Raw genomic sequence first — 14,611 nt, 5'->3', positions numbered from 1 at the left:
TATCTTTGGATACAGGTATTTAACATAATTTCAGGTTGTGTTTTTTTTTTTATTTAAAGGATTGTTTTGTATGAATGAATGATCCTTTCAGCAGTTACATCAGTTTTTCTTTACTCCTCAGCCTTTGAATGCCTGTTTATAGATTAGGAGATATTGTTGTGGTTGCTGCATGTTAGGTATCCTTTTGCTAATATTCTCGTAAGTGGCATGGAGGACGCTAAGCTCTGCATTTTAGTCCTGACAGAATTTGTGTGTTTTCAATACATAGTTTAGAAATGCTCACTAGCAGGAGAATCATAAAAGTATGGCTGGGTCAGAAAATAAATCTGCATGGCATTACCATTGCATCTTATATTTTGTAGCTGCTAGGTCCTGTGTATTCTTACAGGTCATATTTATGTTAGGTGTAGATATTATTAATGATGTGAAATTTGATAAATGCTGAACTCACGAGAAATGGAAGAAGTGTCTGATGCAATCTCTGCATAACTGTGTTTAAAAAAAATTTTTCTATTCCTCCTCTCTCCTATTAGCAACTGTTAGAAATACAAAAGTCCAATATGCAACAGAAATCCAATTTAGGAACACTGAAAGACAGCCATGATTTTTCAGAGGAGAAACCTCCACGTCCTCAGGATCATCCAAATGTGGTTAGACTTCTGGAAAAACAGGTAATGCTGTAACTTAATGTATTGCTTTTGACAGATTACTTGCTTTCTTTTTGTTTTTGTTCATCTCTGAGGAGGATATGATATCCCAAAGTAAAATTTTCATTCTTCTCAATGCCAAAAATAGCTGATTTTAAAGATTTAACACTATTTAATACTATCTATATAATAGCAAACAAGAATTTGTTTTCTTTATCCTTTACAAATGAAGTAATTGTTACTTATTTATTGTTATTCTCTTATTTTTTATGAGTAAATATATCTGTCTTTGCCAAGTGTGGTGGCAGTTCTATTCCAGAAGGTTCTAATAAAGCATTTATGTTTACTCATCTGTGAGGCCATTTACAGAAATTTGGAATGTTTCATTTCCCATAGTGAAAAAGAAAATTAGGTAACTTTCTGACAGGATTTTCCAACCTGTGCCTTTTGTTTTCTTTCATGATTTTGGGGATGTGAATGTCTTTGTTTACTGCTGGTGTTACACGGAAGTTAGGTCACTTCTGCTCAAAAGATGTGCAAAACTTAGTTTTGTTTTATGGGGTTTTTTTATTTCATCAAAGAAAATTTGCTTCAGTCTAAAACTCATATGTTAATTTTGGACTTTTGTCATTATTGCACAAAATACACAATATTACACAATTGTTAATGAGTTCTTGAAATTACATTATGTAGAAGGAAAACTGCCTCTCTTACTACTCTTTTTGTTAATACACAGAGATGTATCAAAATGCTTGTGTATTTCTCACTCACCATGACTGCATATACAAATCAAAGATCAAATTTCTAGAGTGATTGGTAAGAAAACCACACTCAGATGTATGAATCATGCTAATAAACTGTTCTAGGCATTAAATACTGGGTTACTCAAATTTTGTATAATCTGTCATCTTTTTTGTATTTATGCTTTATTTAGAAAAATAAAGCTGCATGTAATTTGTTATTAAATTATTATGATTATAATATTATTAAAGCTGCAAAAATATGTTATTAACAAGAAACAAAGCTACATATATCAAACTAAATGTGTTGTTAACAAGAATTAACATGGATTTCCTCTATACAGGAGAAAAAGTGGACATCTTTAATACAAGCCGTCCGTCATGACCATGAGACAGAAAAATCCCTGGTAAGTGGCACAGCAAGCCACTTACACCTAAAGAACACTTTTTTTTTCCTTACCCTTTCAGTAGTTTTTTGATATGCTCTAGTACATCTACCAGATATCACGAGTTTATAAGAATGTGTCCTCTTAGCTGTATTTATCATCTCTGTGTATCTGTTATGGTAGGATCTTGGTGTTTCAGTTAAGGCCAGGGTTTAAACTGAATTTATAATTTCAGAATCTGACAGAAAACTGAAACTGCATCTGTCTTTTGAAGAGCTTACAGCTGACTCTGTGAGCACGGAATTATACAGTATTTTTCATGTTATGTGGGTTGGCCGAATAGTTGAGATACGACTTGCCAACATGTAGCTTTCATCCACCCTGTACCTGCTGCTACCATGGACCTGTGGCATATGTCTCAGTCTTTTTTTTCCTCCTTCCTATCACTTCTCTATTGCTTTTTCTGTTGTAGCTTTCTAATGCAGAATCTGTTCAGCTTTTCCAGGAGAAAACACCATGGCATTTTATTTTGCATCAGTTTATATATTTTACTATACAAAGCTTTATTCCTCTTTTTTTTATTTTTATGTCTGCATTTCTTTTTAATATCTTTCCTGCTTTGTTTCTCTTGCTTCTTTTCCTTTCATTTTCCTTTCATCTGCGTGACCATGTAAGAACTGAGCAGATCATAGTGGTCTGACCAATGCTTCTCCTCCTCTGGCAAGAAAACATTGGGGAGGAACCATGGAACAGTCCTCAAAAAGGATGTAGTTAAAGATACACCCACATACAGTGCGAGAATAGAATAAGGGAGGAGTAATGTAAGTATTACTTTTGGGATGATGCACCTAAATAATGTTCCCTTTGTTCCACATTCAGAGTTAATAAACCAGGTTTATTATACAGATTCACATATCACCCCCTTTAAGTATCATTACTAGACACTATTTATAATTAAAACATTTTCATAGGTTTATACACTTTTCCTGCAATCTTATTTTTAGGCAATGTCAGCAATGTGTTTGTATGTTTTTTTCTTTATATTGAGATTTAGGTAGTCTTTCTTGTGTAATTCAAAAGTGATCCAGTCAACTGTTTTATAACATATACAAGTCCTTGTGAAGTCACAGAAAACATCAAGTTTTTGCTGAGAAAAAAAATGTTACAAGTGTCTAAGAATGACGCTCGCTTGTTTAGGCTTTATAGCATTAAAATATTTTGTATAGTGTTAATATAATGTTACTTTTCTTCTGATTGCTTTCTAGCTACAGTCACAGATTGAGACAATCAAAACATCAGCAAGAGAAGACTTGAACAGAAATAACATCTTTTACAGGACGAGGATAGAAGAATTGGAGCAGAGGCTTCAGCAGCAGAATGACATGATTAATAGTCAGAAGAAGCGGGTCTGTTTTGTGAAACACTGTTGCAGGGAGCACAGTTCACAGAGAAACACTATACTAGCATTTGGTCTTTGATATTTCTCTGGTTGCATATTTAATATACACAGTTTGTAATACTGTTGCTGGACTGTTTTGGTTATGCTTTGGAAATTACCTTAATAAATAAGAATAAGATCAATAATAAGTTAATATGTTAATAAATAAGAATAGATCTGGAAAAGAGAGACAGGAATCTAAACCAGGAATTAAACCACATTTGATAAACAAAGGTTTAATTAATGAAAAAAATTTTGATAATGAAAAGGATTTAATCAGCCACAAAATACTTAAAACAAGATCTAGTGTTTGAAATCTGAAAATATGTTACTTCTCACACTAAAAATAAATTATTATATTCATTATTGTGAGAATAATTATTTTAAATATTACCATGTGAAATGTAACAAGACCAAGTGCCAGATTCTCTGCCTGAGATGGGGTAACCCTGGTTGTATGCAGAAATTGGAGAACAAGAAGGTGGAGGGTAGTCCTTCAGAAAGAGATCTGGGGGGTTGAGGTGATGTCAAGTTGAATATGAGTCAGCAGTGCCCTGCTGGCAGCCAGGAGGGCCAGCCATGTCCTGAGGTGCATCAGGCACAGCATCTCCAGTTGGCTGAGGGGTGTGATTGTCCCACTCTGCTCTGTGCTGGTGCTGCCTCACCTCGAGTCCTGTGTGCAGTTTTGGGTGCCTCAGTATAAGAAGGGAACCAAACTATTCCAGTGAATCCAGAGGAGGGCAAACAAGATGATCAAAGGTTTTAAGTGCATTTTAAAAGCAGCAGCCGTTGTTACTTGGCTTGTTCAGCTTGGAGAAGAGAAGGCTGAGAGGTGACCTCGTCACAGTCTCAAGGGAGGCACTGGAGGAGGAGGTGATCAGTGATAGGACACAAGGAAATGGAATTAAGCAGGAGAGGTTCAGATTGGACATTAGGAAAGGATTCTTCACCCTGAAGGTGGTTGTGCACTGGAACAGACTCCCTAGAGAGGTGATGTAAGGCTGTCAGAGCTCTTGGTGTGTCTGGACAATGCTCCTAGGTTTAAATTTTAGGTAGTTTAGCGAGAGAGTTGGACCCGATCCCTGTAGATCCCATCCAGCCTGAGATAGTCTGTGATTCTGTGTTTGGAAATGATTTTTTTTGCCTAAAATAAGGCTTTGTTGAAACATAACTGTAGATTTTTAGAGGTGATGGAGAGGGGAAGATCTGGGTAGTCTGGAGTTTAGACTATGGCATGATTATGTGGCCTATTCCTCTATTAGATGGTGCATTCTTTTTAAATCAACATCTGATGTTACACATTTGCTTGAGAGTTATGTTAACCTATACTTGAATGCTTAAAGAATGGAAAGACAAATCACAGCTTTTTACATCTCCACCTTTACAAATTTTGTAGCTGGAGAAATGGAGGACTTAATCATAAATTTATTTCCTTCAATAAAGTTACCTTTGGAAAGATAACAATACGAGCACAGATGTATAATAGGTTCAGAGGAGTCCAAGTTTGGTGTTTGTGAAATAGAGTTGTGCAGATCTACATTTTCAATCCCTGGAAAGTAGAAGAGCTTGAGAAATAGTTAACACTTTCGCAGAATGCAGACTTAATGGACCATGAATAGGGGCACTGCTGTGTATAACCCAAAAGCTAAATAAAAGAGGATCACGGTCCAATATCTTGTGCCAGCTCCATTTGACACTGGCTGTGTCTTTGAAGGAATTGTGTTCTTCTCTGTGGGAAACGAGTGCAGAACATTGTTTTAATGATATAGGATTCACAAGTTTCCTGTTTTCTTTAGATCACATTATAGCCAATGTGTTTCCTTTACTCTGTCAGTTCAGTGCTTGTCCTGGGGTGTCAAATAGACAAACCTGTAAAGCAGAGAGGAGAACTGTTCATGCATTTAAAATCAATGTGTAATAAACATACCAGTGTTTCCTTGGAGTGGAAGCTAGGCTTGCAAAATGGAACATGAATTGCTGAGGAGGAAAGTATTGAAACTCTTAAGTGCTGGAGTGGCCCATAAGTCTGCTCTCATTTGACTTTATAACTTGCAATAACAGGATGCACAAAGCATGAGTTCACGTTAAGACAACACAAAAACGTTCATTAAGCATGAACAAAAATACATATTGGCACAGAAGCAGTATTTTCCCCCAAATCATGACCAATAAGTTCTGTTATGGAATAGTACTGAAACTAGGTGTTTATGCTAAATGTTCATTCTAGATATTGATCCTTTGCATTTTATCTAGTCATGTATCTGTGTTTTCTGCTCTAGATAAAAGAATTGTCCAGAAAACCAGCTCCAAATGTTAAAACATATGATGGTGAGTACAAAGTAAGAAAAAACAGACTTAGTTTCTGATTTCTGCAGCGTGACTGAAAAAAATATAGACCAGCAAAATACTGCAATAAAATCAGTACTGGAAATGTCTTTGTTTTTCCCAGAGAACCTACCTGTTTCCATGCCATGATTTACAAAGATCAAGTTTTGTATCTGTACAGACTTCTAAATGTACAAAGTTGATTGCTTGAGTAGTGAAGAGATGTGAAATAAAACAACTTTATTTTGTGTTATGTAAAACACCTCCAAGTTTTCTTTACGAAGTGTAATTTTAATTGATTTTTTTCATGCTTGACTGTTCTTAGGCTGCAGAACTCACACAAGGGAAAATACTGAAAGAGTAGATAAAACTCATTAACTTGTCAGTTAAGACACAGATGTTCAAAGAATGTTAAAAACTCTTATATTTTTGTCTGTGCCATACTTTAACATCTGAAATCTATTACAAATAGCTAAACCTGATAATGATGCTTCAGGATGTTGTCCTGCACCGCAAGCACCCATATAGTTAATGCTGCAATTGCAGTGACTTGAAGTTTATTGCAATAGCTGATGACAGATGAATTAATTCTGATCCCAATTTGGAAACAATTTTGCTGTATTAACAAGGCACTGATTTGAACTGAATCAAACAGCAGCGAGTAGGTTTAGTTTGAAGAAGGCCTAGAAAGAGCATGGCCATATGGCTTTTAAGCTGCAGCTGATCATATTCATGGTCATATTCATTCACGCTGAAGTACAGACTAATACAAATCCATGGCACACAGGCAAATTTGCTTCCAGCCCCAAGCTGATCAGAGGAATGTAGGATTGAAGTGCTAATTCACTCCAAGGCTACGCTCTATACAAGACCTATAGATATATGAGGATTTGCACTCATTGATGCCAAGTGTGGATGCTGCAGATCCTCTCTGGAGAATACAAGCCCCAGTCAGGCTGGTCTTGATTAAGTAGCCTTGGGGCAACACTTCTTCCTCGTGACGCAAAGACAGCATGTGCTCATGACCAGAAAATTGATCACATGTCTAGTCCAGTGATGATTTAGTTAGTAGTTTATTTTCTTGACTCTAGAAGTGTTAAAAATGCTAAGCATATATAGAGATGTATTTTTATGTTGTGAAGCAAAGGGTTTTACTTTGTAAATGTCTTGTTTCTTTTTCCCCATTTATGTAAAAAATATAACTAATTTATAAACATGATTAAATATTGTGACATTTAAGGTTCTGTATTTGTCTGTAACTGTTTACTATCATACAATTCCTTTTTTTTTTTTTTTTTTTTTTTTTTTTTTTTTTTTTTTTTTTACTATTATGTTATTTTAGTGAACACTCCTGTGGAGCGTCTTCAAGAACCTAAACCAAGTCTACCAGTTCCCTCACACGGTAAGTTTTTTTGATAGGTCCAGATCCAGTACTTTCAAATCTAACACTTGCTCTTCTCAGATATGTTGCTTGTCAAGTCATAGGTCTAAGAGTAGTTATATTGAAAGAACGTAATTTGTATGTCAGAGTTGAGAATTCCTGTGAAATAATTATAAGGATGCACTACTGTGAAGAATAAATGAAAACCAAATTAAAATAATTTGATAATATTTCCTAGAATATGTATATTATTGAAGCACTTAGATGAATTTTATTGAGGAAAAAAGTTTGTGTTTTCTAATGGAAAATATGGTTATCTGATATATGTATATACTGGGTAAATACATGCATTTACTGAAGTTTCTATAGGGAAACATGTGGAAATGCTTGTTTAGAAGTCTTGAAATACTGTATTTTCCATGTGACTTCAAATGGCAAGGAGTAAAAATACAGAGGAAATAATCAATACAGACGGTGATCCTGTCCTAGTTCTTCCAGAGTATAGCTATTCCACTACCTATGTGGTTACATATAGATTATTATTTAGATATTTTAACTTGTGGCATTGTAGTATCCTTTAGAAGGAGAAGAGGGCAAGGGAGCTATATTTACATTGCTTTGTACTTTGTGAAAATAATTTTGGTTTTTTTTTTAATGCATGCAAATTAATGAGAGTATTGTTAGCATCAACTAAATATTTATTTTCCTTTTAAGTAGTGAAGTAATGAAAAATGAGCAAGCGAAATGTTTAAAAACAGTTTCTAATTATTTGAATTACAAGTAGATAATGGATTTTTCTAATTATTTCTCTTCGTTTTTAAACATGTCATGGAGAGACTAAATGGAATTTGTCTGTGAAAAATGTAGATAATTTTTCTTTCTTGCCAAATACAAAAAGTTCTGAAAATACCTCTGTGGAGAAAGATCATTGTATATCAAGCTTTCGATAACTTGGTGAAGAATGAAAGACTCATGTAGTGGTAATTTTAAAATATTTGCTATTGCAGGAATTATTTAAAACAGTAAAACTGATTATATTATTGGTAATTATTCTATGGTAACATTATTTGAATAATACAGAGTTTTCTTTCTAAGCTCTGCAAAGTTTAGTAGTTCATTGCTTGTGGCTTTCTAAGTTAAACTGTATGGATGAATATTGTGTAGACAAAAGTAATAGTATATTAAGTATAGAGAATTCGGATTAACATTTTAAGCAATGAATTCTTTTTCATTTAAGCCAGCCTCATTACACCAAAACAATGGTTCTGGCTCTGGCTAAGAATTCTCACAGCATGTAGTTTAGCAATTTCCCTGAATTTAAGTTTTATGAAGATTAGTGCTGCTAAGGACTAACTCACCAAGCTTGTCAAGCATTAGTTACTTGGTGCATTTGCTTTCATTTGTACTGAGGACAGAAAGAGTCCTGTGAACATTAGTATTTTTTGTACTCTGACAATTTAAATCAGCTCATTCAGATCTTTCATAACTTCTTGCTGCTTCAAATATGAAGTTTGTGACATCTTGTGAAACTTCTCAAGATAGAAAAGGCTCTTCCTGCCATTGATACACAAAAGATTCACCATCAGTTTATTATGAAACCTCAAAGAAGGTGTTCCCTTCAGGTTCCTTTGCTGATTACTATTTTATTTATCTCTGCAGGTCTCTCTGTCTGTCCCTTTTCTTCCCTTCTGGATTGTTTTTTAAACTTGCCTTACCTAATTTTCTGGAGGTTAGCAGAAGTTATGGTGTCTTTCCCGAAGTTTTCAGGACTCCTCAAGGGATTGACTTACTGAATTAAGACATCATGGCTGCATCTCATGCCTTTATGAAAATGAAAGCACTTCCTGGTAACTTCTGTAGACAAATTTATTTAGCAGAGATCATCTTATAATTGCCTGTGTATAAAATAACTTCATTTTTTTAATTAATTCTGGAAAAGGCTCTCTAATGCGAAATTTAGTACGCTTTTCAAAGCCACTCAGAAGCTTTTGCATCCTAGTATTTGTTCTGCACATCTTAAATCTGTGTTACGAAAAGATACCCAAGTTGCAAATCTGAGTTATCCTAGGTGTAAAGTAGGAGAATAACTATGTTAGTCTGGTGTTTTTGTGTTAATATTCCTGACTTCTTGTGAGAGCTAGTAGAGCTCCTTGAATGCCATCCTGGCAGAACATCCTCTCCATTTCTCAGCTACCTGTAGGATTTTGTGCAGATATAATTTAGGTCTTACTTTCAAAGATTACTTCAGTCTCACAAAAAGGCAACAGATCAATTGCAATTTATTTTTTAAAATATTATTATAAAATTAGGCTTTGGCTCCTATATTACTCTTGAAATGTTGATACTCGTTCAATATTTAGTCTTTGTTAGATCAATAATATTTGGTGGAATTGAAGACGGTAATTAAAATGCAAAGCTACCAACTAGATTGTTTATTAAAACCTATGTCTCAGTCTACAAACATGGTGTGGACATCAAGGCTCAGCTATCACTAGGGACATAGCTGAGGCATTTGAGGAAAATTTAGTTAGAGTACTTACTCTTCCTAGACAGTAAACAGAGAAAAGAGGCACCTTCAGAATTTGGTTCAGCTGAATTAATGAATGCTCTTTGAAGTTGCCTGTGTCTCTTCAACTACTGTAGAAGGAGCCTGAGGTGATTAGGCTCCTAACTTAGAGGCCTTAGGTAAGTGTCAAAAAAAATCACGCTTAGGAATATTGGTTTAAAGTTAATATTTCTGCTGCTTATGTGCAGTATGTGGCTTTCTATTGATGAGTTAGGAGAAAAAATATATAAAGTCCATTAATTCAAAAATGGTGGTCCAAATTACAGGTATCACAGATTAGGTCTGGCAGCTCTTTGTATGTGCAATATGAGTATAAATTAAAGGAGTAGATAATAAGTATAGCCATGGCTTACATTCCTTACACCTTCAAGAAATGCAATAGTTTAAAAAACCCAAATTTTACGTTTTTTCCTAGGTTGTTATGTTGCAAGTGCCAAGTGCTTACTGTAGATGACAATACACCATAGATAATTTAATTGCTTCTGTTCAGGCTAAAAGTTACTTAGCATTTCATATTTCAAAATAAATACACTGGGTTTCTTCTTTAAATGTTGGCCAGAAGACTGCTTTTCCAATAGTACTGTCAGAATATTGGGGTTTTTCTTTAACTAGTAGATAAGAACAGGCAAATAATATATGATATGCATGAAACATACACAGCCTGAATCCTTCATTATTGTTAAATATATTTTCCTATTCCACGTATGTAGGAATTCTCTTCAAACACTCTTTAAAACAGGTATTTAAAACAGATATTTAATTATTTCTTCAAGTATACTGGGCACATAATTTTTCAGTAGTATAATTATCCACTAAGAAATTAAGGTAACCTGTACTTTTGATACATCTCATCTGTGTCTCTACACATACTAGCTGGCAGAAGAGATACTCTGGAAGATGTGGGATGATAGACACACCACTGCTGGCCTTAATGATGGCTAGAATTAATACGGCTGATCAAGTGGCCAGAAGCAGCACTTCTCTGGTAAACATAAGGAGAGGAGTCCTTTAGGGGGGTCATCTCCACATGTCTATAAACCAGACTAATGGTTTTTCTTAAGTGTGATTCCAATATGATGTTTAATAGATATCTCTTAGAATATGTGTACAGTGAAGAGAGAGAAAAGGCTTGTTGACATAAGGGAAGTTGGTGTTTTCAGGTGTTGTGCTACTCCCTCATGCCTTAGCATTTGATCTCCTCTGTTACCATGCAATGAACAACAGTATTCACATAACAGTAATGCATTTTGGGTCTGCTCTTGCACCTGTTCTTAGTAATCACTGATATTTCATTTCCTCTGTTTCTGGTACACTGAGGAAGAGAAGCATGTACCTTTGTGCCCGATCAGCAGACTATTTTCAGGTCTGAGTTGTGAGGACTGGGATTTTCCTATTACATTAAGTCACTTGGCAAGGGCTTGTGCAGAGATGAGTCAGCCCCTTTATGCAGAGTGCATTTGAGTAAAATACAGGTAAAACAAGCATAGATTAAATCCAACTACACAGCAACTGCTTTACTGACTGGTAAGTCCATCCAAGAAACTCAGAGACCTCAGTGCCTTTGCAGCTTAATTAAATCTTCCCAGAGCATTTCATGTGTGCTCCAAGCTCTGTCCTTCTAAACAGACACATTTCAGGCTTTTGGGAATGATTCCAAACTGTGTCTGAACACTGTTTTGGAGAATCTTAATTGGTGAAGGGTAGCAGTGTGCCAGGAGCAGTAGTGTGGAGAATCATGTTCCAGTGCCCAGGAATGCTCTGGCCACTGGTAAATTTTACAGCCTTAGAGACTGAAAGACCAGAAGCCCATTTGTCTCTCAGAGTTTTGCTTTTAAATGTTTTCCTAAGATATCTTGATATTTGCATCTTGTTAACAACTTGTGATGGTATAAGAAGCATTTTATTAAAACTTGTTAGTTAGTGCAAGTTCTGTGGGAGCAAATCTTAAGTCTGGTAATTGGCTTGGAAAAGCAGGTGAGAGGCTGAATATCACCACAGTCATGGAAAGCATGGGGAGAGCAGCTCCCATACCCAGGCATTTATGGCACCAGATTTCATCCTCTTTACTTGGGGAATATTGGATATGTGGCAGTGTCACTTAGCTCCAAATGCTCATTTCACTGTGATTACATGGCACAGTGCATCCATGTTTGTACCTGGTGTACTAGAAGTGCCAAAAAACATCTTCATGCAGCATCACTTCCTCCTCTTCTACCCACAGGGCATAACAACCATTTAAAGTGTAAGAGTTTTTTTGTGAAGAATGGGGAAAATGCATGTAGGCCCAAAACACTGACCAGTAAATTCTTTTCTTTTATAATACCTGTAGTTGAATGCTGAAAGTACAGTTTGCACATCTAGGTTTTTATTGTAAACCCCAGAAGACACTCAAGCTCTAGTTTTCATTGTTATCAATTAATTTGTAGGTGAATATTAACATTTAAATTGGTCTACACATAATTATTTTCAAGCGTGTTTTACACCTGAAGTTTATAAAGTTGCAAATAAACTGTAGTCTGGCTTCCTTTTTGTGAAGCAAATTGAACCTGACAGCCTATAGAATGATAAATTCAGTGCATTTAGGATGCTGTTTGCAGCACAGACATTTCAAGAATTCTTTAAAACACACAATGATACTGGATCTTACTCAATTGCAGTGATTGAAGATTTTTTAAATTGGTTTTATGGGGAATTATATATACATGTGTTAAATCTCTGTCTTGCATGTATGGGCTCAGTACTTAGTAACTCTCTGGAATAGTGAGTTAATATATTTTTGAGGTTTACTTTGTCCATTTCACTTGTCTTCTTTAAACTTCTAGTATAAAGTTACACATAAACAATATTTTTACATACAGCTTAAAAATTTGCTTTTTATGTGAAGTGAACAACAGTATTGATTTGCATAATCCTGGGTGCCCCTGTCATTGTAGATGTCTAAAAATACCCTACCTGACCTACCTGGTGCCATTCCATAAGTTGTGTGATATATCAGTCAACCTTGCACTGATGGCTTAAAACTCTGATGGATCTGGGATAAACCATACACCTGTGTTTGGACAACAGAATCACTCCTGAAGTGACTATTGTAATAGTCAATACAATAGTCCTCTGTTGAGTACTCCTCTACAAAAATGTACCCCCAAGGCAGTGAAGAGTCATGTTGCAGTGGGTTTGTGATGGTTAAGCAGGTTGTCAGCAATCAAGAAGGTTGACTTTCTTGTGGTGGTTTTTTCCTGACTTTCCCACTCTGGACCTTGACCTTTTTCTGTCCTTTTTGTCTGGTGTTCCTGTTCTTCCTCATTATTAGAGCAGGCACCCTTGGTGCATATGCTGGAGCCCATAGAGGAGCTTTCAGAAGAGGAGAAAGGTAATGATTGATTCAGCTCAAAATATGCTAGCATGTGTTTCTTGAAAACAAAAAATGTTGTTTGATACCTACAGTATTTTTCATTGTATTTCATTATATTTGTGAGATTTGGGTGGAAACATTGTATCAGTCTCCTGTTTGCTATTGAGTGTAAATATTATAACTTCCTTATCCAAGCTCAGTGTTCTTTTGAATATTGGGTTAACTTCTTTAAAGCAGGCACATTCCATCTGTCTAAATGGATTTGAACAAAGCAGAGCAAAAAGGTTTCATGGGGAAAAGCCCCTCACCAGGAAATTCTTGGTGCTGACACAATTGCAATATGTGCTCACTCCCTTTTTAAACTCTGCATAAGAGGATAAAGAGCTCAGGTGGAAGGAAGTTGATGGTGGAGATTGGAGCTGCCGGCTTTCATGAATCCATCACTGATACTTTTACAAGTAATCTGACTTGCACCTATCCATAAGCAGCCACAGCTCCAGCTGGGATTGTGCAATTCAGAATAAAGTTATGTAGCCCAGCATTTGCAGCTGTTTTGCCTCTTCCAAGGAGAACTTGGAGAGGGCCACATTTACACTGACAGAACAGAAAGCTCTGGTTCATCCTGCATGGTATTCTTCTCCTGAAGGCAGCTAATAGTACCTTAGGTTAAACACCAAATAGCTGAGTAACATAAAAATCTCTTCTGTGTGTGAAAATCAAAATCAGTCTTAAACCCTACAGCCAGTGAGTTTAAATTTCAAAGAAATGATGCTGCTTTGAACACAAAATTGTTGTTTGGATACATCTCTGTGTTGAGAGGTTTCCCCAGGGAAAATCCAGAGACTCTGAACAATCTGAAATAGACTGCTTGCATTTTTGCCGTTCCTAGTGTTTCTCTTGCTTGCCATCTTCTCTCTTGATGGATTGTCTTTGTTTCTTCTGCTGTGCCTAAAGGCATGACCTGAAGTGCAGAAGAGAAAAAGAAAGAATGCAGTCTGAAAAGATAGACCAAGATTTTTTTGGTTTTGATGACAGTCATTTGTAAGGGAGAGTGTGGAAATTCTTGACTCAGAACATAATTTTCTAGGATTATGTAGCAGTTGAGACAGTGGACCAGATGTAAGGTCCCTTGTCTCAAAAGTTAAATCTAGTATTTAGGGATGAATAAGAAAACAGTTCCTTAAATGATTGCTCTGGCAAAGAGGATTTGGCTTGCGTTAATTAGCAAGAATTAATATTGTTATTAATTAGGATAATGTTGAATAGTCTTGTTACTCTTATTAGTATGTCGTAATTAGGCATTTAAAAATGAGTTTAAATGTATCTATTTTATTCTAAGAATTAACATTGGAAAGAGACAGGATTTTCAGAAGGCTCCTGGGAGCCTTCCACTCCAAAATGTCTCAGTCTTGGGTGTCTGGGAGGATTTTGTACTGAATAATGCCATCTTATCCTGACTGGGGATAGTCACATAGCCCTGTGATTCCTCAAGACAAATTGTTTGCCTCTTCTAGGACTCAGTTCTCCAAACAAATCAGTTTTAATCTCATCTCTGTCAGGGACTGAGTTGTCCATGCAGTTCCCAAAAACAGATGAGATTTCAGCCTGATTATGTCCACATAACGTAATCTAATGTTATGTGGACATAATCAGGCTGAAATACAGATCTAATAGTATGGCAGCTGAACTCCCAGTTTTCATTACCTGTAGCTCTTTCCAGGAGCCCACGGGAAGCCAGTTCCTCAAAGCTGCCTAAAGCTGCTTCTGATTTCATCT

General features: G+C 35.9%; 1 protein-coding gene across 1 annotated transcript in view; it reads left to right on the top strand.

Annotated features, from left to right (window-relative positions):
- Positions 1-14,611, top strand: part of DZIP1 (DAZ interacting zinc finger protein 1) — a 35,547-nt gene that overhangs the window by 9,735 nt on the left and 11,201 nt on the right. Inside the window, exons 6-11 of the mRNA XM_066340458.1 lie at positions 534-671; positions 1,732-1,794; positions 3,039-3,179; positions 5,491-5,539; positions 6,879-6,938; positions 12,794-12,853. Coding sequence (XP_066196555.1) covers positions 534-671; positions 1,732-1,794; positions 3,039-3,179; positions 5,491-5,539; positions 6,879-6,938; positions 12,794-12,853 — 511 coding nt within the window. The remainder of the gene's footprint in view (positions 1-533; positions 672-1,731; positions 1,795-3,038; positions 3,180-5,490; positions 5,540-6,878; positions 6,939-12,793; positions 12,854-14,611) is intronic.

Source organism: Sylvia atricapilla, chromosome 2 (genome assembly GCF_009819655.1).
Source record: "Sylvia atricapilla isolate bSylAtr1 chromosome 2, bSylAtr1.pri, whole genome shotgun sequence".
NCBI classification, from domain to species: domain Eukaryota; kingdom Metazoa; phylum Chordata; class Aves; order Passeriformes; family Sylviidae; genus Sylvia; species Sylvia atricapilla.
Note: the sequence above shows the minus strand (reverse complement) of the source record. Positions and strands in the feature narration are given on the sequence as shown.